This window comes from Bufo gargarizans, chromosome 5 (assembly GCF_014858855.1).
Source record: "Bufo gargarizans isolate SCDJY-AF-19 chromosome 5, ASM1485885v1, whole genome shotgun sequence".
In the NCBI taxonomy this organism is placed as follows: Eukaryota; Metazoa; Chordata; class Amphibia; order Anura; family Bufonidae; genus Bufo; species Bufo gargarizans.
Window position 1 is genome coordinate 24,076,748 of NC_058084.1, and position 27,287 is coordinate 24,104,034.

The window sequence follows — 27,287 nt, forward strand, 5'->3', positions numbered from 1 at the left end:
AGGACATAAAAGGACACCATGAATGAAGTCACTGTCCTCCTAAAAACACATTGTCGATGCTCCACTGTGTTTCTAGGAAAATCTCCAATGATTGATGAATAGAGTTGAGCAGACACCTGGATGTTCGGGTTCTACAGGTTCAGCCAAACTTTAGAAAAAAGTTCGAGTTTGGGACCCGAACTTGACCTGAACTTGACCACGAACCTGAGCCTCATTGAAGTCAATGGCGACCCAAACTTTTGAGCACTAAAATGGCTGTAAAAATGTCTTGGAAAGGGCTAGAGGGCTGCAAAAGTTGTCAAAATGTGGTTAAGAGCATGGCAAGTGCTCTGCAAACAGATGTAGATAGGGAAATTACTTAAAATAACATAAAATATGTAAAAATAAAAAATAATAATCTTGATCTAGGATGACCAGGTCCATATGGAGTAGGAGGTTGAGGAGGTGGTGGATGTGGCGGTGTAGGTGGAAGTGGCGGTGGAGGAGGAGGAGGTAGCCTACACTGCTTTTTGGTTCAAAATGTATTTTTATTTTTTTAAATTAGGATACACCCCAAAACATTGGGAAATATAACCCTCCAGTCGTGCTAAACACACGTTCACACAATACACCGGCTGCAGGGCAGGCCAGCACCTCCAAGACGTAAATGGCAAGATCAGGCCATGTGCCAATTTGGAGACCCAGAAGTTGCAGGGGGAAGACCCCTGTCAGTTAGTTTGTGTAGGCGTGTGCATACTTACTGCCCCTCCATATCTCACGTCCCCGTGATGTTCACGATCCAATTTGATATGTGCTCCATCAACTTTCGATGTTCTTTTATGCGCCTACAATGGTGATCACGGGTGGCGGGGAATCAGGGTTCCAGGCCGGAGAAAAAGAGACCAAATTTAAGGGAGATAAATGTATAAATAAAATTTTGGATCGAGCAGAAATGTCGGAAAAGCTATTGAGGCGTAAATGTGGGACAAATTACAGAAGCCCAAATGTGGGCCAAAAGAGTCAAGCGGAATTGTGGGAAAAGCTATTGAGGCGCAAATGTTGTCCTAAAGAGTGTAGTGGAAAAGTGGGACAAAGTATTGAAGCTTAAATGTGGTACAACTTGATTAAGTTAAACATTGAATCAAAGGAGGTGGCGCGCATCAATTAAAGAAGCATTTCAGAAATGTTATTCCCGGTCACCTATGCAGAGCAGGGGTTTATTCACCTCTAAAATTGTATAATGTCAACCCAAGAATGTAACAGAAAAATTACAGAAATGTAATTACCTGTCTACTTGGTTGAGCAGGGGTCTATGACAGAAAACAATTGTTTATTGTCACCCGAAAATGTAAACATTTTTGTTAACCGGCCTACTAGGTATAGCAGTGATACTATACACCCAAAAATTGGTTAATTTCACCCAAAAATGTTAATGACAATTTATATTTTTAACCGGCCTACTAGATATAGCAGTGGTACTATACACACAAAAATTTGTGAATTTCACCCGAAAATGTTAATGACAATAAGTGAAATGATATAAAATAGAATAATAATATTGATTTATGAGGTGGAGTTCCATATGCAGTAGGAGTTTGAGAAAGCGGTGGTTTTAATTTCATTTTGTAAAATTAAGGTACACTCCAAAAGAGTGTGAAATATCCAAAATACTAACATGAGCAATTGTGCTGCAGTATAACAATGGCTGCTTAGTGCCGGTATACATGTCTATTCTGCACAAGGTACGGACAAGTCCTGAGGGATCCAGGCCTGGTTCATTTTAATGAACGTGAGCTTGTCTACATTGGCTGTGGACAGGCGGCTGCGTTTGTCTGTGATGACGCCCCCCCCCCCACTGCCATGCTAAACACACGTTCAGATAATACACTGGCTGCAGGGCAGGCCAGCACCTCCAAAGCGTAAAGGGCAAGTTCAGGCCATGTGCCCAATTTGGAGACCCAGAAGTTGAAGGGGGCAGACCCGTCATTCAGTACGTGTAGGCGTGTGCACACATACTGCTCCACCATGTTGCTGAAATGCTGCCTCCTGCTAAGACGTTCCATATCAGCTGGTGGTGCTGGTTGTTGTGACGTGCTGACAAAGCTTTTCCACATTTCAGCCATGATAACCCTGACTTCTGAGGTGCTGGCGGTGCCCCAGCTGCGTTGGCGACCTCTTCCTCGTCCTCTGCCTTCGCCTTGTGCTTCCACTGTGCCCCCGCTGTCAGGTGGGAAAGCCACCAGCAGTGCGTCTACTAGCATGCTCTTGTACTCGCGCATCTTACGATCACACTCCAGTGAGGGAATTAAGGATGGTACGTTGTCCTTGTAATGTGGAGTTAGCAGCGTGGCCACCCAGTAATCAGCACAGGTTAGAATGTGGGCAACTCGGCGGTCGTTGCGGAGACACTGCAGCATGTAATCACTCATGTGTGCCAGGCTGCCCAGAGGCAACGGAAAGCTGTCCTCTGTGGGAGGTATATCGTCTGTGTCCTCTGTATCACCCCATTCACACACACCACTGATGGCCATGAGCTGGTCTGGGTGCCACTCTGCTTTGAACATGGTTCCTCCTCCATCTCCTCCTCCTCATCATCCACCTCGTCATCCTCCAGAACTGTGCCCTGGCTAGACAATTGTGTACCATGGGTTTGTGGGTGCAGGAACCCACCCTCGGAGTTACTTGGGAATGACTGGCCGGAAACCCTATGAAATGATCCTTCTTCTTCACCCTCCTCCTGTGCCACATCCTCTTCCATTATCGCCAGGAGCGTTTTTTCAAGGAGGCATAGAAGTGGGATAGTAACGCTGAGAACAGCGTCATCGGCACTGGCCATGTTGGTGGAGTACTTGAAACAGCGCAACAAGGAACGCAGGTCTAGCATGAAGGCCCAGTCATTGGTGGTAAAGTAGTGCTGTTCCACCGAGCACAGTCTGGCCAGCATGTGCAAGGTGGAGTTCCACCTTGTAAGCACGTCGCATATGAGGTGGTGAGCGGGAAGGCCGAAGTTACGCTGCAGCGCTGACAGGTGAGCAGCAGCAGGGTGAGAACGCCGAAAGCACGCACAAACGGCCCGCACTTTATGCAGCAGCTCTGACATATCGGGGTCATTTTTAAGGAATCTCTGCACCACCAAATTCAGCACATGCGCCAGGCAAGGGATGTGCGTCAACCTGGCTAGTCCCAGAGCTCCTACGAGATTTTGCCCATTATCGCACACCACCAGGCCGGGCTTGAGGCTGACTGGCACAAACCTCTCATCGGTCTGTTGTTCAAGGCCCGTCCACAGCTCCTGCATGGTGTGGGGTTTGTCCCCAAAACAGAAAAGTTTTAAAACTGCCTGCTGTCGTTTACCCCTGGCTGTGCTGAAGTTGGTGGTGGCAACAGGAGGCAAACTGAAGCACCCTGCAATCCTCGGTGGTGGAAGGACATGCGACAAACTGCTATCAGCCTCAGGCCCAGCAGCCACTGCATTTACCTAGTGTGCTGTTATGGAGATATAACGGCCCTGACCGTGATTACTGGTCCACGTATCCGTAGTGAGGTGCACTTTGCCACAGATGGAGTTGCGCAGTGCACACCTGATTTTGTCCCCTACTTGATTGTGCAGGGATGGCTCGCCTTGAAAAGTAGTGGCGGCTGGGCACGACGTACTGTGGGACAGCCACCACCATAAGGCCTTTAAGACTGTCTGTCTCCACCAGACGGAATGAAAGCATTTCAAAGGCCAGTAATTTAGAAATGCTGGAATTTAGGGGTAGAAATCGCAGGTGGGTAGGGGGGTACTTCCTCTTCCTCTCCATTGTTTGGGAGATGGAGAGCTGAACGCTTCAGTGGGACATTGTGGAGATGCTTGGTGACCCAGGTGTTGGTGTTGTGGCAGATCCTCTGTTTGCGGCGTGCCTGGTGGCACTGTCCCTCCAGAGGTGGATGAAGAGGCCGCGACTGCAGCAGAAGAGGAAGCAGGAGGAGCCAGAGACCTTTCTTGGTTTTGAGGTGTCTACTCCACTGCAGCTCGTGCTTTGCACTTAAATGTCTGGTCATGCAGGTTGTGCTCAGTTTGAGAATGTTTATGCCTCGCCTCAGGCTCTTATTGCACAGCGTGCAAACCACTCGTGTCTTGAAGTCAGCACATTGTCTGAAGAACTGCCACGCCAGTGGACTCCTTGGAGCTGGCTTTAATGTGTTTGGTCCCTTGCTGCGGTGGGCAGTAGGAGGCGTACTGTCTAGAGGACAAGACAGGACGCTTTTGCACCCTGCTCCCTCTTCTGCTGTGCTGGTGGCTCTGTGCGACCACCGCCTCTTCCTCCGAACTACATAGGTCACTTGCATGACCTTGATTCCATGTGGGGTCGAGGACCTCATCGTCCTCCACATCATCTTCCACCCAGTCTTCACCCCTGCCTTCCTTGTCGGTCTGCACACTTTCGAAAGCCCCAGCAGTTGGCACCTGTGTTTCGTCATCATCCGAAACGTGCTGCGATGGTCCTCCCATGTATTCATCTTGAAAAATAAGTGGTTGGGCACCGGTGCACTCAATCTCTTCCACTTCTGGGGCAGGGCTAAGTGGATGGCCCTGGGAAACCCTTGTTCAGGCATTACCATTCGTAGAGCCGATGCAGGTTCTGTCGCCTACTCACACCTGAGGAAGGGGTTTCACTTGTGCGTGCAGTTGGAACAGATTTACCATGTCCTCTCCCTGCAACAGGAGCTCCACCAGCAGCACCACAATCTGGGCCACGCCCCTAATTTGACCCTCTTCTCATATTTTTCGAATTTAGGATCTTGGCCTAAATGGGTGTTTAATTAATAGTAGAATAGAACGACAATATGTAAAGGGTGTATCTCACACGGCCTGAACCAGACAAGGCCTCAATTAAATATTTATTTTCCCAAAATAGCTGTATTTCAAATGCCTGAATCAAACCCCTGTATGTAGAGGGGGTATCTCACACGGGCTGAACCAGTGTAGGCCTAAATTAAATATTTCTTTGCCCAAAATGGCTGTATTTCAAATGCCTAAATCAAACCCCTGTGTGTAGAGGGAGTATCTCACACGGGCTGAACCAGTGTAGGCCTAAATGATTGGTGCACCAAATGGCAGTATTTAAAATCTCTGAATTTAACCCAAATGTATTAAGGGTGTATCTCACAATGACATCTGCATCAAAGGCTGCCAACTACATTTTTTGTGCACAAACGAGTGTTTGTTTAACAACTGAATTTGACAGCGGTATATAAGCCTGTAATTTCACACGTGCTGATGCTGCAAGGCCTGAAAATAGTGTTTTTTTTTGTCAAAAAAGTGTGTTTGTAAAACCCCAGAAAATGATGAGTGTATTTCTCGCTTAAATTACACACTGACTAATCCAGATGTTGTAGATTGCCCAAAAAGTGTTTTTTTTTGGTAACAGAATATGAAAGCTGTATATATTAAACTTGAATTTAACATTTTCAGATCAGGAAAATACTGTTTTTTGTCAAAAAAGTGTGTTTTTAAAACCCCAAAAAATGATGGCTGTATTTCCACCTTAAATTGCACACTGACTAATCCATCAAGTTTCCAAAAAAATCTCTGAATGTAACCCCAATGTATAAAGGGTGTATCTCACAATAACATTTGCAGCAAAGGCTGGCAACTAAATTCTTTGTGCACAAATGAGTGTTTGTTTAACAACTGAATTTGACAGCGGTATATAAGCCTGAAATTTCACACCTGCTGATGCTGCAAGGCCTGAAAATAGTGTTTTTTTTTTGTCAAAAAAGTGTGTTTTTAAAACCCCAGAAAATGATGGGTGTATTTCTCGCTTAAATTGCTCACTGACTAATCCATATGTTGTAGATTGCCCAAAAAGTTTTTTTTGGGGGGGAACAGAATATGAAAGCTGTATATATTAAACTTGAATTTAACATTTTCAGATCAGGAGAATAGTGTTTTTTGTCAAAAAAGTGTGTTTTTAAAACCCCCGAAAATGATGGCTGTATTTCCACCTTAAATTGCACACTGACCAATCCATCTAGTTTCCAAAAAAATGGTGATTTGCAATGTCCCAAAAGCTCAGATGCAGTGCTGGTGCACTGAGCATGCATAAAATGGCCGCCGCCGCTGCCACCCACCTAACTGACAGAATTATAAAAGCTATTTTTTTTTTGGTCAATGGGCTCAGGGCAGGGTGAAACGATAGTGCCCTGCACCCACACAACTATTTCTATGTAGATCGCTGAGTTAGATTCTCTCCTGTTCTCTCCCTGAAATCACAAGTCCAGCAGCAGCATCCTCTCCCTACACTAGTAACAGCAGAGTGACGGGCGGCGCTACGTGACTCCAGCTTATATAGAGCCTGGGTCACATGCTGCTCTGGCCAATCACTGCCATGCCATTAGTAGGCATGGCTGTGATGGCTTCTAAGGTCAGACAGTTAACCGCTTGTTGATTGGCTGCTCAGCCTTTCAAAAAGCACCAAGAAATCGCCAAACACCGAATCTGAACCCAAACTTTTATGGAAATGTTCGGGTCCAGGGTCCAGAAATCCTAAAGTTCGGTACGAACCCAAACTTTACAGTTCGGGTTCGCTCAACCCTATTGATGAACTAAGACACATTCACAGGGAGGAATGGTTTAAAATTCCCCCTCGATGTTGTGCAAATCTTATCTCTAGCTACAGGAAACATAGAGGTGGTAATTGCTTCACTAGGGGATTAACGGGTTATTCAATTCAAATGTTAATTTACTTTTTCTCCTTGCATTTGGATGTTTTCTTAATGCACTTACTTTTTTCTTACAACGATAGATACAGTATGTACTCTTTCAGGGGCAGGCAAAACCTGGTCAGATCCAAGGTTTTGCCAGATCTTTTCACTAGCAGAGGTCGGGGTAGACTGAGGTCTTGCAGTTTATGATCATTCTCACTATGTTAGAATGTTTTTGTGCTGACTCCCTGCTGGACTTCTGTATATATTGTGAGCAGCATCTGAACAAGCAGAGCTCACGACATCTCCTTCTCTTTACTCTTTGCTTTCTCACTGAACTGTTAGAGGTTGTGAGTCCTCGAGCTTTCTGACAACCTGCAGAATAGGGAGTGTCTGGAATATAATACAGGCCGTCAGTTTCCCCGACAAACAGGAAACGCTGGAAACTTGCAGCTTTCAGGGGTTTACGATGTTAAATGCAGCTCATTCGTATAATTCAGAAAATAACTTAAAGTTCGAAAGAAATGGAACAACCAGCAACTTCAGGGAATGTAGGTTTCCCCTTCCTGTTAAACCCTCATGAATAACGTTACCTCTTTTATCTTCAGAAGGAAATAGTCCATGAAATCCCGAGGTGACTCCGGTTTGAAAGTCTCTTTGTGGTACTTTATTTGTTTTGTCACATATGTCTGCAGAAAAGTATATTCTTTAAAGGCTTTACGTCTGACGAATGGGATCTTCAGAAGAACTGGGAAAATATTGCAGATCTATAGAGAGAGGCCAGGAAGAAAAGATGAGCATAAGGATTCAAGGGGTTTCCCAGCCTTAATTAATATCCAATTGGTAAGGGTCTGACAATCCCTACTCCCACAGATCTGCTGTCTCCTGCAGCCTATGATGCTGGAACTAGCTAGTTAAATGTAGCAGGAAGCACAGCGCTGTTCAAACTATGGTGGCCGTCCTGGGTTACTGCAGCCCAGATACCATTGAAATGAAGATGAGCTGAGCTGCAGTAATGCTGGTGCTCCATTTACAGTCCTGGCTTCAGCGTTGTAGGAAATAGCAGATATGCGGGAGTAGGGAGTGTCAGACCCTCACCAATGCGAATATTAATGACCTATCCTAAGTACAGGTCATCAATTTCAGGAGCCTAGAAAAACCCTTTAAATATAAGAATGATCCAACCTAGAAAGCAAGAATACATGAAACCATCCAGGAGCAATGGTCACTCCAAACTTTTGCAGATATGGATCGGGATGTATGGTCATTGAACATTGTTCCCTCTAAACCATGCAATCCAAAAGACTGGTAATACATTGTATATAGCCCTAATTATCTAGAACATGTCATGGGTTTTTAGTACCATCTGTGAGGTTTAGTGGTCGATAAAAGAGAATGAGGGTTATCAGTATCGCTGGTGGTAAATAGTGTTGAGCGGCATAGGCAATATTAGAATTTGCAATATTTTGCGAATTTTGGGCCGCAAAATCTCCAGTCATTGTTTAATTGATTGCGAAAAATCGGCAATGTAATATTTGTGATAAATTTGTGATAAATTTGCGATTAGAATATTCAACACTATTTGCAATTACGAATATATAGCACTATATTCAAAATATTTGAGAAGTCTCAAAGTGGCGATATTCACGTTTAAAATTCGTGATTTGAATATTCGCACTTAACACTAGTGGTAGATACCAGAGAAAGGGTTAACTACACTATGCCTGGTGGTCCAGGGCAGTGAGGGGGGCTTATATCAGCAATCCTGGTAGTTTAGGGCTGAAAAAGGGTTGATGTTTGAATTGATGGTGATTGAAGGTGGCGCAGAAGCTAATGGCACCATCCCTGGCCTCTTCTATTAGGTAGATCCATGCATTGATAAGCTGATATCTGACATGCACTACAGAGTGCAATAGCAAAATATAATGTAAGAACATGTAAATCTGCAGATTCCTTTTGACTTTGGAGTAGAAAAGAGCGAATAGATCCTAAATGAATTGGGTTTATCAAGAATTTTATACAAAATTCTTCTTCCAAACAAATCCTTTGGACAAATTGCACAAAACGGTGCCTTTTTACATTTAAAATTCAATACACTAGTGAGGGAACCAGGGAAGGGAGGATGAAAATGGAGCATACCATGACTGGAGGGGCCTTGGCGGGCAGGCTTGCCCACAGAAGAGATAATATTGGCTAGCCTATAATGCTGGATGTTAGCTCGGAGGCGCAGACCCCAGTGTGAGCTCACCAATGGCGTGACAGCATGTGTCTGACGTGTCTCTGACAGAAAATAATTACAAGTACAGGAACTAGACTTTTGCTTTTTTTTTTTTACCAAAATCTTGTTATAATAGTGCACAAATAAGTATATCACAGTTTATCAATAGCAGTAAATAGTTAGGTTACACTCATCCAATTGCGCCTGTATTTTTCCCCATAAACCTGTTTCATTAAGGCATCATTTTTGGACGGTTGTTTAGAACAAGCCACTGATTTTTCTGCTAACAGTCCCAATAAGGGACACTTTTTGGAATAGTTTTAATTAAAGCATAATAAATCTGATGGTGCTGTGTGTTTTTAAACATGCTTAAGGTCAAATCGATTTGGACCCAAATGTAATAATCAGACCCCAAAAAATTTCCGTTATGGAGGAAATGCCAACAAAAGCCTCATAATATAATGATAGACAACCGTGCTTAGTGGAGAATTGTTTCCTCTGACGTTTCTGTATGTGGACATGAGAAGTTCCTGAAGCTTCTCATCCTTGTACTCAAAGTGCTCTCCAAACAGCACAGAACTGATGATGTTTCCCACAGCACTGGCCAGGAGCATTCTTGGCTGGAAGGATTTCCCTGTAGAGAGAGACAATGTCATACTGTGATGTCCAGTCAATGACCCACCATCAATTTCTGCTGCAGATCAGACACATATACTGTATTTATAGAAGGTGGGTGAATTTGAGAATAATGGGGGATGTAGTGCTGGTTTAGAGCTGCATCCCTTTCACAGTTTTTCCTAGCATAGCAGTGGTCTGGATCACAACTGTGAAGTGACCTGCAGCATGGCTGTAGAACCTTGTAATGATGGACTTATTGTGCAAAGAAAACCTATGTGAAGATGCAGTGCTATACAGGCACAGTGGCGATATCCTAGCAAAATGAGGTTGTTACACCTAATGATTGTCACCCAAAAAAAGCATTTCAGAGAAGAAAATGAAGAGAAATGAATTGTCATTAGCAAAAAAGAGCAAGCAAAAGAGCCAACATGTTCCTCATGGTTGCTAAGAACTATGAATTCTCATTGCAGCAAATTTTGGATGCAGATATATGGAGCCCACCCACCTCTAGTCTCTGATACAGCCTGGACAAGATACTTGGACTCTGCCAGTACCCTTCTCTCCATGACTTTATTTCCCATCCCAAAATTTCTGAGAGATGTCATGGTGAAGCGGCGGAGTGAGCGCCATCGTGGTCCAAGAAGACCTAAAGATAGAACATTTTGATATTAATCTCATAACATATAACAATATCTACACAACGGCCCTTTTGCTTTTTCTTAGGTGAAGCAATCTGTGACAACCCATATGCTGGGACAAAAACATCATATCCTGGGACAGTGGAGCTATCCTATCTGATTTGGGTGTTTGGGAGACAAACAAGACCTCATCGAAAACCGCGAGGCACCTTACAGTTTGAGAAGCACTGGTCCAAAAAGAACAACTTAATATACTGAATGGTCATAACTACATCATGGGTGAGCCGCTGAGCCTGCAGAAACAGTAAGATGGCCCCTTCATTATCTGGACATCCTAGCAGTTTGACTCCTCAATGATTGCACATTCTAGGGTTAGACCATCAATGTCTTAGACTTGGAGAACACCTTTCATCTTTATGGCATCACTGTAATAGAGAACCTAACATTACATCTAGGCTTGAGCAAATCGGGTGAGAGAGAAGGGGAAGCAGCACATGAAGACTTCTTATTAGTCTTGCTGCAAATAAGGCGAGAATTGCTTCGTCTCGTGTTATTTGCAGCAAGATTTGTCAGGCCTCAGTGGAGCCCATACATTTTAGCGCACTACGGCGGAGATATTGTAAACAACGTTTTTAAATGAATCTGGTTCGGATAGAGCAATTTGAACAAGCCTAATTACAACGTAAGAAGTTCTCATCCCTCCTAAAACAGCTGTAGATGTAGAGCACACAGAAGTATGGTTTGTAAGCTTTGGATGTTAGGTCTTTCCTCCGCTCTCAGCTGAGTCGGCGTGCTCTTCATGGTGTGATGTCAGAACTATACTGTTTGCTCTCCCTATGCTGCTTCCCCTTCTCTCTCACCTGAACGATAGACTGCAGCTCCATCCCCCTCCTCCCTGTCTTCTATGTACTCTATTGTTGTAGACTGATTTTTTGGGAGCAAGTTTGTGGGAATTTTGCAGACATCTCACCATATCCCTTGGTGGAGAGATGCAGCACTGGGATAAACGGACGCGCGCTGAACTGCTCGGCGTGATCTATCAGGGCTTCTTTCACCGTCTCATAACCGCACAGAACAATCATAGGTTCTGACATTTTCCAGATGGTGAATATTGAGCCGTATTTCTGGCTGAGCTGATGGAGGAAACATAGAAATGTGGAGAATGAAGAGAAATAGGAAAATATACGTTTCACTTGAACCTGAATCTTCTGAATTGTTATCAATGAGAAGTAACCGTTTTCTAAAGTAAATGTCTTCTTACACTAAGTATGTACAGTACTGTGACTTAGGCAGGCGTCGGAAGAAAGCTTTCGAAAAAAGAAGTTAATGTTTTTTTTCCTATAAATTAAAAATATAAAGTGAATGAAGAAAAGAGAAATCTAAACTTAATCAGTGTTACGCTGGTGACCATGTGTCTGTCTGTTCGGTGTCTATGTGTGAACAGGGACTCAGGTTCCGCCCTGCGGGGGTTACACCCTTACTGTGCGTGTTCCCGTCCAGCTGATTAGTATGTCAGCTCTCTTATAAATACCTGCCCGTCTCTCTCACTCTTTGAGCTCACGCACACAAGCGTATTCTTTTTCCATGTCTGTTCCGTTATTTTAGGCCTGTATGGGAAGCCATTCACTTCAATGGGGCTGCAAAAAATTACACATTCTGCATTCTGTGTCTGTATGTCTGCATGCCCGTTCCCCGAAAATATAGAACATGTCCAATTATTGTCTGAATTACAGGACAAGGATATGACTGTTGTATTAGGAGGCAGCCCTTCTGTTACGCAAAATGCAGAATGCACGTGGCCGGTAATTTGTGGACCGCAAAACATCCAATGGTCATGTGCATGAGCCCTTTGCCTGATCAACACAGGTCATGTTAGGTACTGCTAGTTTACTTTACCTTACTGTCTGAGGTGTAATGTTTACCTGTTGGTATTCTGGATAGTCTTTCTGGATTTTCACCTCAGCCTTAATCACTCTGGTGTCCCTGGCCCTTGTGGATCAGCAGCCTCCCACTTCTGGGTGGTTGGCACAGTGGACCCACATCCACAGATTGTAACAATCAGTATTTGTTGTGTCCGCCCTTTGCCCTTTGCCCTCAGCATCAATTCTTCTGGGTACATTTGCACACAGTTTTTGAAGGAACTCGGTAGAGAGATTGATCCAAATATTTTGGAAAACTAACCACAGATCTTCTTGATCTTAATCTTCTGTCTCTTCATGTAATCTCATCCAGACTTGATGATTTTGAGATCAAGGCTTTGTGTGGGCCATATCATCAATCCAAGACTTCTCATTCCTCTTTAAGCTGAAGATAGTTCTTAATGACATGGCTGTATGGGGTCGTTATCCTACTGCAGAATACATTTGGAACCAATCAGATGCCTCCCTGGTGGTATTACAAGATGGAGAAGTATCTGCCTGTATTTTACAGCATTGAAGACACCATTAATCCTGACCACGTTGGGGACCATAGGCACAGTGGTTAGCACCGGACATCTCATGCTGCAGATGAAAGACACATCATGCTTAACTCCCTCATGCAATATTTGGTGGAGGAAATGTTTGGGCCACCATTGTGTTAATCTTGGCTAGAATTTACACTGTCACCACTATTCTGAACTATTAACTCCAGTAATATGAATGGTGCGGAAGATAAGGAATCCAGAATTTCAATTGTCCTTCTTCCCCCAGTTCTACCACTGTCAGCAATCAAAACTACGTTGAATTGCACAGTCCAGACTGCTGTGCCATTTTATAATAATGAGAGGAGTCCTGTGCGCATGCACAGCAGTCCCTACACTGTATTTCAGTACAGCTCTGAGCACTGACATTTGGGGAATGGGGGGGGCATAGGATAATAAATAAAAAAATATCTGGACTCAGTACCTGCAGTGCTAGTCATGTGATAATACAGTCTAAGTTCGTAGTGACAGATCCCTTTACACAAGGTCAATGTCTCCTAAAGTGCTTTAGATGACATGTTCTATGTGTCTACCATTCTGGCAGATGCACATGGTTAAAAATATACAGTAATCCAGTAATCGTTAAAACACCAAAGAACCACAAGTGGTACTTGCTCACAACACTGTAGGATTTGCCATTTTAGGTGAGCCAAATTGACTCACCTGAAATGGCTCAGTATGGCAGCCCCTGAAAGGGTGAATCCCACAGTGTTGTGAGGAAGTACCTGAGGTTCTTCTGAGTGTCCATAAAGAATGGATTATACGTCTAACTTAGGGGCGTTGCTAGGTTAAAACATTTGGGGCCTGGGGACCCGATGTTTTGTCCCAGGCCCCGAATGTCCTGCCTGCCAGATAGATACAACTGTATTGCCGTCCTCAGGGGCAATATAATTGAATCTAATGCAGTGGAGGATCTGAAGGACCTTTGGTGACATCACAGGTCATGTGACCAGTAAAACAGGCAGTGGTTGAGAAGGACCTGAGATGATGTCACCATCATGTGACCACTGGGGGAAGAAGCTATGGTGAGGTCTTCACATGAGGAGAGGTAAGTGAAGGGAGAGGCAAAGGAATGCTGGGAGTTATGGTTATTTAACTGGGACTGTATGTTAGGGCTGAAGGGTGTGATATTATTTACATGGGACTGTATTTTGGAAGTGGCTGGGGGGACTGATGTTATTTACATGGGACTGTATGTTGATGGTGGCTGTAGGAGGTACAGATGTTATTTACATGGGACGGTATGTTGATGGTGGCTGTGGGAGGGAGTGATGTTATTTACATGGGGCTAAATGTTGGATGGGGGCTGGCGCATCGTGAGGTTATTTACATGGGACTGTATGTTGAAGGCGGCTGTGGGAGGGTGTGCTGTTATTTACATGGGACTGTATGTTAGAGGCAGCTCTGGGACGGAGTGATGTTATTTACATGGGACTGGAAGTTGGAAGGGACTGGACAGGCAGTGATGTTATTTACATGGGATTGTATGTTGATGGTGGCTGTGGGAGGGAGTGATGTTATTTACATCGGACTAAATGCTGAGGGGCAATGGTATTTACATGGGACTGTATGCTCAAGGTGGCTGGTGGGGGGGAATGATGTTATTTACATGTGACTGAATGTTGAGGGGTTCATGTTTACATGGGATCGCATGTTGGAGATGGCAGGGGAGGGGGTGATATTATATACCTGAGACTGTATGTTGAAGGCAGCTGGGAAGGAGGTGATGCTATTTACATGGGACTGTATTTTGAAGGGGGCTGTAGATAGAGGGGGATGTTATTTATGTGGGACTGTATATTGAAGGGGGCTGGAGAGATGGTGTGATGTTATTTACTTGGGACTATATGGCAGAAGGAAGGAAATCGTTTTATTTACATAGGACTGTATTTTGGAGGAGGCAGGGGAGATGGCGTGATGCTATTTACATGGGACTGTATGGTGGAGGGAGGAATATAACTACAGGGGACACTGCAGGAGGCATTCTAAACACTGGGGGCACTTCAGGGTGAGCATTATAACAGTAGGGGGCAGTATAAATACTGGGGGCACTGTAGGGGACATTTTAGGCATCCTATTACTACTGGGGGCTCTATAGGAGGGACTTATAGATTCACCTTATTTCTACTAAGAGCACTATGGGGGCCTTATTACTACTGAGGGGTTTGCAGAGAGAGAGCTTTATTACCACAAGGCGAACATAGAGGGGGCCTTATTTCTACTGGGGGCTCTGTGAGGGTATTATTAATACTGGAGGGCTCATCTACTAATGGGGGCATTCTTCGGGAGCACTGTAGGCGGCAGTATTACTAATGAGGGCATTCTAGAAGGGAATCATTATTGGTGGGAATATGAGGAGGACTAATACTATGGGGGCACTAATTGTTCTTCAGGATAGTAATTGGGAGTATTGGGGAGCACAGCAAGCAGAAGTATGACACTGTGGGGGCTCCAGGTTGGGGGATGATGATAGAAATGTGAGGACGCTAAAATGAATCTATGTCACACTCTGCAGAGATGAGGCACGTCTGAAAGTTGTACGGACCAAAAGGAGATGATGAGAAGATCTACATCGGAGGAGATGTCACCTGGAGGCCCTGGAGAGGTATGTACTGCTGTATAGCAAAATGCGATGTGCGGGGGGATGGTCGAGAACTGGGCCATATTGATTGGGGCTTGGGCCCTGGATCTTTTGAGACCCTAGCAATGCCCCTGGTCTAATCAGAATGATGGACACATAGACCTTGTCATCTAAAGCACTTTTGGAAACTATGATCTCTCTTTACTTCTAAACAGGTAAAGATAAGACAAAACTGAAGCTTCCAGTGGGTTTGTAGCCACAAATGATAGATCACATAACAATTCCCATTGGAAAAACATGAGCTACATTTCATATGGCAGATTTCAAAATGGCAGCTGAAAACATTCCCACCACAAAATAATGCAGTCTCCCTCCCAAAAAATAATTTCACACATTGAAAGTCAATTTCCTATAAAGTACACCAGCTATAAGGGTACGCACTACGTCCAGATTTCGGCCTCACTCTGTATGGATTGGATTGAGATTTCTCTGTTTTTCATTCACTTTGCATTTTGTTCATTGACAAAATAAACTATTAACACTTCACTTAACTCCTCATTGAAATTGCAACACCAAGAAGGAAAAGTCATGGAATTATGGAAATCACAGGATAGATCGACATGTTAAAGGGGTTGTCCAAGTTATATTTATTGATGACCTATCCTCAGGATAGGTCATCAATATCAGATCGTCTGGGGTCCGAGACTCGACACTCCCGCCGATCAGCTGTTTGAAGAGAAGGTGCGCGCCGTGCCAGCGCCGCCTCCTCTTCACTGTTTACCTTCTCGCCGCCGCTTCTGCAGCGGTGAGCAGGTGTAATTACACCTAACCGTCCCATTCATTTCTATGGGATGTCTCGTTCCTATACACTTGTATAGGAGTGATCCGTATCATTGAAATTAATGGGATGGCTTGGGTGTAATTACGCCTGCTCACCGCTGCAGATGCAACGGCTAGAAGGTAAACAGTGAAGAGGAGGCAGCGCTGGCAAGGCGCGCACCTTCTCTTCAAACAGCTGATCTGATATTGATGACCTATCAGATACGGACAGAAAATATAGTTGTGTGCATGAGGCCTAACAGTAAATATCCTGATGACAGATTCCTTTAAACAGGTCAACAGGCTGTGGGACGTTCGGATCTGACCTGTTGAAAGGAATCTGTCATCAGGATATTTACTGTTAGGCCTCATGCACACAACTATACTTTCTGTCCGTATCTTATCCACATTTTCTGAGGATTAAATGTGGACCCTTTCATTTCTATGAAGCCACAAAACGTTCTGACCAGGGATGTGATGATGGAACTGGAGAACAGGCAGAGTAGGCTGTGGGTCAGAACCAGCAGATGAAGCAAATGAAGGCAGAGCCAGAGTTTAAGCCAAAAGTAAAAACCAATAAAACAAGGGAGAGACAATAAAAAGGGGCAGCAAAGCAAATCCTAGGGAAGAGTACAGTTTATACTATGTAGATTAACAGTGATAGGCTAAAAGCAGTGTCTGTATAGAAATGTACAATGAGGGAGCGACCTGGCTGATGTGAATTGTTGCCCAAGATGACATCATTAGAAACAGCTCAAGATTTTGCATCCTGTTGCAAAGCATAGGAGCACAAGGAGAGGAAGAAAACAACTATTTTGCTGTACAAATTAGGGGTGGTTGTGCATCTAGAAAATAGCGCATTCAATTCTTGGACAGATACTTAAAGGGTTGTCCGGGTTTAGAGCTGAACCTAGACATAACCCATTCTTCACTCTTCCAGCCCCTCTGAGTGGAGCATCGGAGCATTTTATGCTCCCCTTTGCCCTGTGCGCAGGGGGAGGGGCTGTTTGTTCACATTTTTTACACTGCTAGGCGGAGGCTTCCACCTTGCAGTGTTCCCGGCAATGTCACCTGCACTAATTAGCGGTCTTTCGCACTTCCCTAGGCTGTTTTACAGGCTAGGGCAGAGCTAAAGATCGCCATTAGTACCGTTGACTTTACTGGAACCACTGCTAGGTGGAAACCTCCTCCTAGCATTCTGTGAGAAAGCCCAGCACGTCACCGTATATGAAGAAAAAGCTCTAGACACCACTAATCAGGGGCAGGCAAAGTCTATCCCCCTGGTAACCTAACCAAATTCTAAGGTTAAATATACACTGCTCAAAAAAATAAAGGGAACACAAAAACAACACATCCTAGATCTGAATTAATTAAATATTCTTCTGAAATACTTTGTTCTTTACATAGTTGAATGTGCTGACAACAAAATCACACAAAAATAAAAAATGGAAATAAATTTTTCAACCCAGGGAGGTCTGGATTTGGAGTCACACTCAAAATTAAAGTGGAAAAACACACTACAGGCTGATTCAACTTTGATGTAATGTCCTTAAAACAAGTCAAAATGAGGCTCAGTAGTGTGTGTGGCCTCCACATGCCTGTATGACCTCCCTACAACGCCTGTGCATGCTCCTGATGAGGTGGCGGACGGTCTCCTGAGGGATCTCCTCCCAGACCTGGACTAAAGCATCTGCCAACTCCTGCACAGTCTGTGGTGCAACGTGACGTTGGTGGATAGAGCGAGACATGATGTCCCAGATGTGCTCAATTGAATTCAAGTCTGGGAAACGGGCGGGCCAGTCCATAGCATCAATGCCTTTGTCTTGCAGGAACTGCTGACACACTCCAGCCACATGAGGTCTAGCATTGTCTTGCATTAGGAGGAACCCAGGGCCAACCGCACCAGCATATGGTCTCACAAGGGGTCTGAGGATCTCATCTCGGTACCTAATGGCAGTCAGGCTACCTCTGGCAAGCACATGGAGGGCTGTGTGGCCCTCCAAAGAAATGCCACCCCACACCATTACTGACCCAATACCAAACCGGTCATGCTGGAGGATGTTGCAGGCAGCAGAACGTTCTCCACGGCGTCTCCAAACTCTGTCGCGTCTGTCATGTGCTCAATGTGAACCTGCTTTCATCTGTGAAGAGCACAGGGCGCCAGTGGCGAATTTGCCAATCTTGGTGTTCTCTGGTCACTCTGGAGCGCCCCGGGAGCCGCACGGACGGTAAGTATACTGCTCCCCCGCTCCCCACTACACTTTACCGTGGCAAACAGGACTTTAGCGTCCCGGCAGCCATGGTAACCATTCATAAAAAGCTAAACGTCGGATCCGGTAATGTGCCGAAACGACGTTTAGCTTAAGGCCGGATCCGGATTAATGCCTTTCAATGGGCATTAATTCCGGATCCGGCCTTGCGGCAAGTCTTCAGGATTTTTGTCGGGAGCAAAAAGCGCAGCATGCTGCGGTAATTTCTCCGGCCAAAAAACGTTCCGGTCCGGAACTGAAGACATCCTGATGCATCCTGAACGGATTTCACTCCATTCAGAATGCATTAGGATAAAACTGATCAGGATTCTTCCGGCATAGAGCCCCGACGACGGAACTCTATGCTGGAAGACAAGAACAACGCAAGTGTGAAAGAGCCCTCACTGACAGCAAACAGCATTTATTATGTAGGGGAAGTTAATACAAGCCACTTACTAGTATACTGTGATTATCCATGTTGCCTCCTTTGATGTCTGGATTTATTTTTCCATCACATTATACACTGCTCGTTTCCATGGTTACGACAACCCTACAATCCATTAGCGGTTGTTGTGCCTGCACATTATAGGAAATAGCACCAGCATAATGTACGCTCCCACGGTCCAGGCCACCAGAGAGGCCGGCGTTTTTACCTATAATGTGCAAGCACAACCACCACAACGGATTGTCGGGTGGTCGTAACCATGGAAACGAGCAGTGTATAATGTGATGGAAAAATGAATCCAGTCAGCAAAGGAGGCAACATGGAGACTTTCACTACATGAAAATGCCACTTGCTGAAGGGAGACAACCCCTTTAACCCCCTCAGCCCCGCTAGCTGAAACCCCCTTCATGACCAGGCCACTTTTTACACTTCTGCACTGCACTATTTTCACCGTTTATCGCTCGATCATGCAACTTACCACCCAAATGAATTTACCTCCTTTTCTTCTCACTAATAGAGCTTTCATTTGGTGGTATTTTATTGCTGCTGACATTTTTACTTTTTTTGTTATTAATCAAAATGTAACGATTTTTTTGCAAAAAAATTACATTTTTCACTTTCAGCTGTAAAATTTTGCAAAAAAACGACATCCATATATAAATTTTTCGCCAAATTTATTGTTCTACATGTCTTTGATAAAAAAAAAATGTTTGGGCAAAAAAAAAAAATGGTTTGGGTAAAAGTTTTAGCGTTTACAAACTATGGTACAAAAATGTGAATTTCCGCTTTTTGAAGCAGCTCTGACTTTCTGAGCACCTGTCATGATTCCTGAGGTTCTACAATGCCCAGACAGTAGAAACACCCCACAAATGACCCCATTTCGGAAAGTAGACACCCTAAGGTATTCGCTGATGGGCATAGTGAGTTCATAGAACTTTTTATTTTTTGTCACAAGTTAGCGGAAAATGATGATGATTTTTTATTTTATTTATTTTTTCTTACAAAGTCTCATATTCCACTAACTTGCGACAAAAAATAAAAAATTCTAGGAACTCACCATGCCCCTCACAGAATACCTTGGGGTGTCTTCTTTCCAAAATGGGGTCACTTGTGGCGTAGTTATACTGCCCTGGCAATTTAGGGGCCCAAATGTGTGAGAAGTACTTTGCAATCAAAATGTGTAAAAAATGGCCGGTGAAATCCAAAAGGTGCTCTTTGGAATATGTGCCCCTTTGCCCACCTTGGCTGCAAAAAAGTGTGACACATCTGGTATCGCCGTACTCAGGAGAAGTTGGGGAATGTGTTTTGGGGTGTCATTTTACATATACCCATGCTGGGTGAGAGAAATATCTTGGCAAAAGACAACTTTTCCCATTTTGTTATACAAAGTTGGCATTTGACCAAGATATTTTTCTCACCCAGCATGGGTATATGTAAAATGACACCCCAAAACACATTCCCCAACTTCTCCTGAGTACGGCGATACCAGATGTGTCACACTTTTTTGCTGCCAAGGTGGGCAAAGGGGCACATATTCCAAAGTGCACCTTTCGGATTTCGCAGGCCATTTTCTACACATTTTGATTGCAAAGTTCTTCTCACACATTTGGGCCCCTAAATTGCCAGGGCAGTATAACTACCCCACAAGTGACCCCATTTTGGAAAGAAGACACCCCAAGGTATTCCGTGAGGGGCATGGCGAGTTCCTAGAATTTATTTATTTTTGTCACAAGTTAGTGGCACATAAAGATGGTACCCCTTGCCGAATAAGGGTGACACCAAGTCCCAAACTGTCTTCCCACTGCTCCCCAGGTAGTCAGGGCAACCGACCGGCTCCAGGGTCTGATCTTTTCCCTCATAGATCCGAAATTTGTAGGTATAGCCTGTGGCCCTTTCACAGAGCTTATACAATTTGACCCCATACCGGGCGCGCTTGCTTGGGATGTATTGTTTGAAGCCAAGGCGCCCGGTAAAATGTATCAGGGACTCGTCTACGCAGATGTTTTGCTCTGGGGTATACAAATCTGCAAATTTCAGGTTGAAATGGTCTATGAGGGGCCGAATTTTGTGGAGCCGGTCAAAAGCAGGGTGGCCTCTGGGACTTGAGGCGGTGTTGTCGCTAAAGTGCAGGAAACACAGGATGGCCTCAAAACGTGCCCTGGACATAGCAGCAGAGAACATGGGCATGTGATGAATTGGGTTCGTGGACCAATATGACCGCAATTCATGCTTTTTAGTTAGACCCATGTTGAGGAGGAGGCCCAGAAAAGTTTTAATTTCGGAAACTTGGACTGGTTTCCACCGGAAAGGCTGGGCATAAAAGCTTCCCGGGTTAGCGGTTATAAATTGTGTGGCATACCGGTTTGTCTCTGCCACAACTAAGTCTAAGAGCTCCGCAGTCAAGAACAGCTCAAAAAATCCCAGGGCCGAACCGATCTGAGCTGTCTCAACCCGAACTCCAGACTGGGCAGTGAAAGGGAAAACTACAGGTGCGGCTGAAGTTGGGGACTGCCAATCAGGGTTTGCCAGCACCTCTGGTATTCTAGGGGCTCTACGGGCACGTCTTTGCGGTGGCTGCGACGGGGTCACTACTGCACGTGCCACCGTACCAGCTTCAACTGCCCTTCTGGTGCTCGCCACTTCACCAGGTTGTACGGCAGTGCTGGTACTAGGTCCAGGGAGGGCTGGGCTGCTGGTGTATGCCTCACCACGTAATCCGACAGCACCAGCCCCACTCTGCTGCTCTTGAAGCGGATCCTGCGCAACCTGCGGTCTAGCGACACGGGGCCGGGTACGCCTGGTGCTATCAGGGACCTCAGCCTCCTCGTCCGAACTTTGGGTCAGACTGCCACTGCTTTCTACAGGTTCGTATTCCCGCTGGATTCATCAGATGAGGGTTCCCACTCCTCATCCGACTGGGTCAGAAGCCTGTAGGCCTCTTCAGAGGAATACCCCCTGTTAGACATGTGGGCAACTAAATTTAGGGGTATTCCCTGAGACTACCCAAGAAAAAAAAGCAAGCCTGTCTTACAAAGGGGAGGCTAGCGAAGTACCGGAGGCCGCTGCGGTTGATAAAAAATATCAAAACTGATTTTTTTATCGCCGCAGTGCGTGTAAAGTGAATGTGCAGCGATCAAAAAAATATATATTTTTGTCACTGCGGTGGGGCGGGTGTGGGCGAACGCACGTGTGGGCGACCGATCAGGCCTGATCGGGCAAACACTGCGTTTTGGGTGGAGGGCGAACTAAGGTGACACTAATACTATTATAGATCTGACCGTGATCAGTTTTGATCACTTCCAGATACTATAAAAGTACAAATGCTGATTAGCGATACTCTAATCAGCGAATAACGGACTGCGGTGCGGTGGGCTGGGCGCTAACTGATCCCTAACTACCTAACCAAGGGGCCTAAACTATACCTAAAACCTAACGGTCAATACCAGTGAAAAAAAAAGTGACAGTTTGCACTGATCACTTTTTTCCTTTCACTAGTGATTGACAAAGGGGTGATCAAAGGGTTAATTGGGGTTCAGGGGGTGATCTGGGGCTAGTATGAGGTGTTTGGTGTACTCACTGTGAAGCCTGCTCCTCTGCTGGATCCAACCGACGAAAAGAACCAGCAGAGGAGCAGGCAGCCATATATCACATCATATTTACTAACAGGGCCGGACTGGGGATAAAAAACAGCCCTGGAAAAAGTTGCATACCAGCCCCACAGAAAAGGGGGGGGGGGGGTGTCTTTACTATTTGGTGGAATAGAGGGGGGCCTGTACTATATGGCGGCACAGAGGGAGAGCTTGTACTATATGGTGGCACAAAGGGGGAGTCTGTACTATCTGGGGGCACAAAGGGGGAGTCTGTACTATCTGGGGGCACAAAGGGGGAGTCTGTACTATCTGGGGGCACAAAGGGGGAGTCTGTACTATCTGGGGGCACAGAGGGGGGGCTGTACTATATGGGGGCACATGCGGGGGGGCTGTACTATATGGGGGCACAGAGGAGGGAAATTTTAATAAATGTAGTATTGTAGTATGACAGACTTGTATGACTTTAAAGGGGTTATCCAGTAATTAAAAATGTATCCCCTATCCACAGGATGGGACTCCCCCAGCGATCTCCAGAATGGGGCCCGTATTTGTCTTGGCAGACAGTGGTGGACCACTCAGCGCTGTCCCGCTATAGCCGGTGATTGGCTGAGCGGACTCCACACGGATTGGCACTGTAAGATTCGTGAAGTCACTATAAACGCATTATGCAAGCAAGATGCAGCGTGTCTGAGCCTCTGCTACATAACGCACAAACATACAGCGCAGCCGGTTCCTACAGCCCTGACACAGCCGGTATTCTGCCAGATTCCTATACCTTAGCAGAATGCTATACCCGGAAGTGACGCAGCCGCACCGGAAGTGACGAGGCCGCACCGGAATCAGTTGGAGGAGGGCGTGTGTGGATTCGTAAAAATAATTGCACCACCGCGGGAGAAGCACCTACTTCATTTGCATGCGCAAAACCGTACTCCACACGTGCGCACTCAGCTCTGCTATGTGGTGATCCCACCACCCCAATATCCTGCAATCACCTCTGCTATGTGGTGAGGCTGAACTGCTCCAGATGATGTGTCTGCGCATGCGCACTCAGGGGTAGGGAGATCTGATAGAACATTTTGCACTGAAAAATCTACCTACCCCTGAGTGCGCACGCGCGGTATACAGTTTTGCGCATGCAAATGAAGTAGGTGCTTCTCCCACGGCGGTGCAATTATTTTTACGAATCCAATTATTTTTCTATTGTGTCAGAGAAAACCCTCCTTTAGCTGATCCCGATGCGGCCGCGTCACTTCCGGGTATAGCATTCTGCCAGGTATAGGAATCTGGCGGCAGAACACCGGGCCCAGTCATCAATCTTTTAAAGCTGTTGATAATTTTGGCTGGCTAGGGTTGAGAATTTATATGTGATCAGGATCATTTGTGATCAATGATAGAAAACTGTTGTCTGCCAAAAGTTTGATCTCTCAGGTTGGATTTGGCATTGTCAGTATGGCAGGACTGCTGAATGTGGCTGATCATTTGATTATATAATTGTGCCTCTAGCCTGAGACTGTGCATCCTCGATGCTGCTATTGAAGTATGTTCATTAGAAGCATCAGTGTGGCTACTAGACCTCAAGACCTCGTCAGCCTCCTACCTGACAGCGCTGAACAGCCTGATGACAGCTCCACACAAGCAGCAGCTACCAGGCTAAAGGACCTTGTGTGATGTCATGATCACGTGATCAGTCACATGTGTGGGAGGAGTCAGGCTCCGGCCAATGTCCGTGCCAGACAGCCGTGCTGATGGGGGGAATGGTCTCCTCTGTTACTGCACCGGCCAAGGAGCCTCAGCCTCCTCGAGTCGGCAAAGCCGGCCGTGCGGCAGTCAGAGCTACCGGCCTAACGGGAATTTTCCCGGTATCCCGGTAGGCCAGTCCGGCCCTGTTTACTAATATGATCTGTTATCTGGCTCTGTGATTGGATTTTAAAAAAATCATCAGCTTGCCAGCCGCGATCATTGGCTGGCAAGCTGATGACGATTTACTCCTTGACGAAATGCCGGCCCGAACTGCGCATGCGCGGGCCGGCATAGCGCGTCATCTCGCGTCTCGCGAGATGACGCGTATATGCATGACTGTGCGCAGCGCTGCCGCCTCCGGACCGCACATCTGCGTTAGGCGGTCCGGAGGCGGTTAAAGTAACCGTTCTAGCATTAGTCTTCTGGGGCAGCAATGACTTGTAATGGTTTTCAGTATGACTTTATCCATCTCACACATCATTCTGGAGAAATTGTAGCCACTATTCTTTATGACTTTGCTTCAGTTCGGTTTGTGGCACCGGTTTTACATGCAGCTCTCTTTAGATCCAGCTACAACATTTTAACCGGGTTGAGGTCTGGACTTCGGAGCGTTGCAGCACCTTGATTCTTTGATTTTTCCGTTGTAGATTTGCTGGTGTCCTTGGGGTCATTGTCCTGTTGCATGACCCAGTTTTTCAGCCAAGCTTTATCTGTTATCTAGATTGCCTCACATTTTACTGAATACTTTGGTATACAGAGGAGTTAGGCTACTTTCACACTAGCAGTTTTGCTGGATGCGGCAGGGTTCAGCAAAAAACGCTTCCGTTACTGGTAATACAACCGTCTGTGTACATATATGGACAGATCCAGTTGTATTATCTTTAACATTGCCAAGACGGATCCGTCATGAAAGTCAATGGGGGACGGATACATTTTCTATTGTGTCAGAGAAAACGGATCTGTCCACGTTGACTTGCATTGTGGGTCATGATGGAATCGTTTTGCTCCGCATAGCAGGACGGAAAGAAAACCGCAGCCCGCTGCTCTCCGGTATGAGAACGGAATGGAATGCATTCTGGTGACTCCGTTCTGTTCAGTTACATTTTGTCCCCATTGACAATGAATGGGGACAAAACAGAAGCGTTATCTTTTCCGGTATTGAGATCCTATGATGGATCTCAATACCGGAAAATATTAACGCTAGTGTGAAAGTAGCCTGAATGGTCGACTGCAAGATATCCAGGTCCTGTGGTTGCAAAGCAACCCCAAATCATCCCCCTTCTGCCACCGTTCTTGACAGCTGATATGATGAGTTTGGTTTGTGTCAAACACGGCACTGTGAATTATGGCCAAGCATCTCCAGCTTGGTCTCACCTGTCCAGAGAACATTGTTTCAGAAGTCTTGTGGTTTGTCCAAATGCAACTTTGTGAACTCAAGTTATACTGCCATGCCAAGAGGCGCTGACAACCTTTCCAAATAAGTCATACGTGTCCAGTTTTGTTCTCGTTGTCCAGTAATGCCATTGAACATTTCCCACTCTGATTGAGGCCTCTTGGGTTTTTTGCCGTTTCTCTGAGCAATGCAAGATCTGACCTTGGTGTGAATTTGCTGGGACATCCATTCCTGGGAAGATGGTCAGTTGTCTTGAATGTTTCCATTTCTGAATAATCTTTTTGACTGTAAAATGATGGACTTCAACAGTTTGGAAATGATAACCCTTCCCAGATTGACAACAGCAATTGCTTACCTTATATCATCGCTCGTGTCTTTCATCCCTGGCATTGTGCTAACACACTGCTGAATGCTCCAAACCAGCAAACTACCAAAGCCTCTGATTTTATAGAGATGGTCACACTTGTTGATGATCAGTTAATCAAGGGCATTTGGTTAGAAGCACCTGGCAGATACTTACCCTCTTATTTCCTTTGATAGCAGTACGTGTCGACTTGATTTTTCACACACAACTTCTGTATTTACACATGTGGACAACATTGTTGGTACCCTTCTGTTAAAGAAAGAAAAACCCACAACGGTCACTGAAATAACTTGAAACAGACAAAATAAATAATAAATGAAAATTTACTGAAAATCAATGAAGGAAGATCAGACATTGCTTTTGATTTGTCATTCAACAGAATAATAATAATAAAGGCCTGGACAGGAATAATGCTACCCTAACAGAGATTGAAAATAGTTCGACCATAGAGGCGTGTTACAGGGAACCCGTCATCAACTTTATGCTGACCTCACTGAGGGCAGCATAAAATAGTGACAGAAATGCTGATGTCACTCAGCAGCTAATAGTAAGTGGTTGCCGAGAACCAGCCTCATAATCATTGCAGCCCAGGCCTTGAGAAGAGTCCTGGTTATTACAGTATAATCTCCTGCTCTCCCGTCCATCTGCTGATTATTGTCAGTTCTCTCCTAGAGAGAAAGGGAGAAAACTAGGTAGAAGACTGTCAGTCATCAGCAGGTGGCCGGGAGAGCAGGAATTCATGAATAACCAGGACTCTTCTCAGGTGGCCGTAACTCTTTTCCAGGTCCAGTCTGCAATGTTTGTGATGTTGGTTCTCTGCAACCACTTACTTTTAACTTTTCAATGACAGACCGCTGAAATCAACTCAACTGTCTCTACCTTATGCTGCTGTTTAGTATGGGCAACATAAAGTTGATGACAGGTTCCCTTTAAACTAAGGTGTGTCCTGTAATAAGCATCACAGGTGCCTTCAGAGTTGCAATCAGTGAATTTGCCTATCTGAAGGTCGAGCAGTAGTCCCTGTTCTTTTTGGCATCATGGTGGATACCACACTGAACATGGACCAAAGAAAGCTGAGGAGAGAGTTGTCTCAGGAGATTAGAAAGACAATTATAGACAAACATGATGAAGGCTATAAGCCCATCTCCAAACAGCTGGATGTTCCCGTTAGTACAGTAATTATTTATAAGGTTAAGGTCTAGGCTGTAGCCAACCTCCCTGGATGTGGTCGCAAGAGGAAAGATGACAAATTGAAGAGTTGGATAATATAAATGGTAACCAAAGAGCCCAGAACAACAAGAGATTAGAGGTGACCTCTAATGTCAACGTGCATCAGTATCAGATCGTGCCATCCATCACTATCTTAGCTAAAGCAGACATACTGGAATACGACCAAGGAGGAAACCACTGTTGAAAGCAAATCTTAAAAAAGCAAGTGTAAGATCCTCACCTGCTTTGCACTCCAGGGGAACCAAGAGGGGTCCTCGTGGAGTTGCGGGACA

The 27,287-nt window shown here is 45.3% G+C and overlaps 1 protein-coding gene across 1 annotated transcript in view; it reads right to left on the minus strand.

Moving 5' to 3' along the window:
- LOC122938469 (cytochrome P450 2C29-like) overlaps window positions 1-27,287 on the minus strand; it is a 97,593-nt gene that overhangs the window by 36,218 nt on the left and 34,088 nt on the right. Inside the window, exons 3-6 of the mRNA XM_044293995.1 lie at window positions 11,114-11,276; window positions 10,011-10,151; window positions 9,361-9,521; window positions 7,263-7,436 (exon numbers count right to left, since the gene is read on the minus strand). Of these exons, the coding sequence (XP_044149930.1) occupies window positions 7,263-7,436; window positions 9,361-9,521; window positions 10,011-10,151; window positions 11,114-11,276 (639 nt within the window). The remainder of the gene's footprint in view (window positions 1-7,262; window positions 7,437-9,360; window positions 9,522-10,010; window positions 10,152-11,113; window positions 11,277-27,287) is intronic.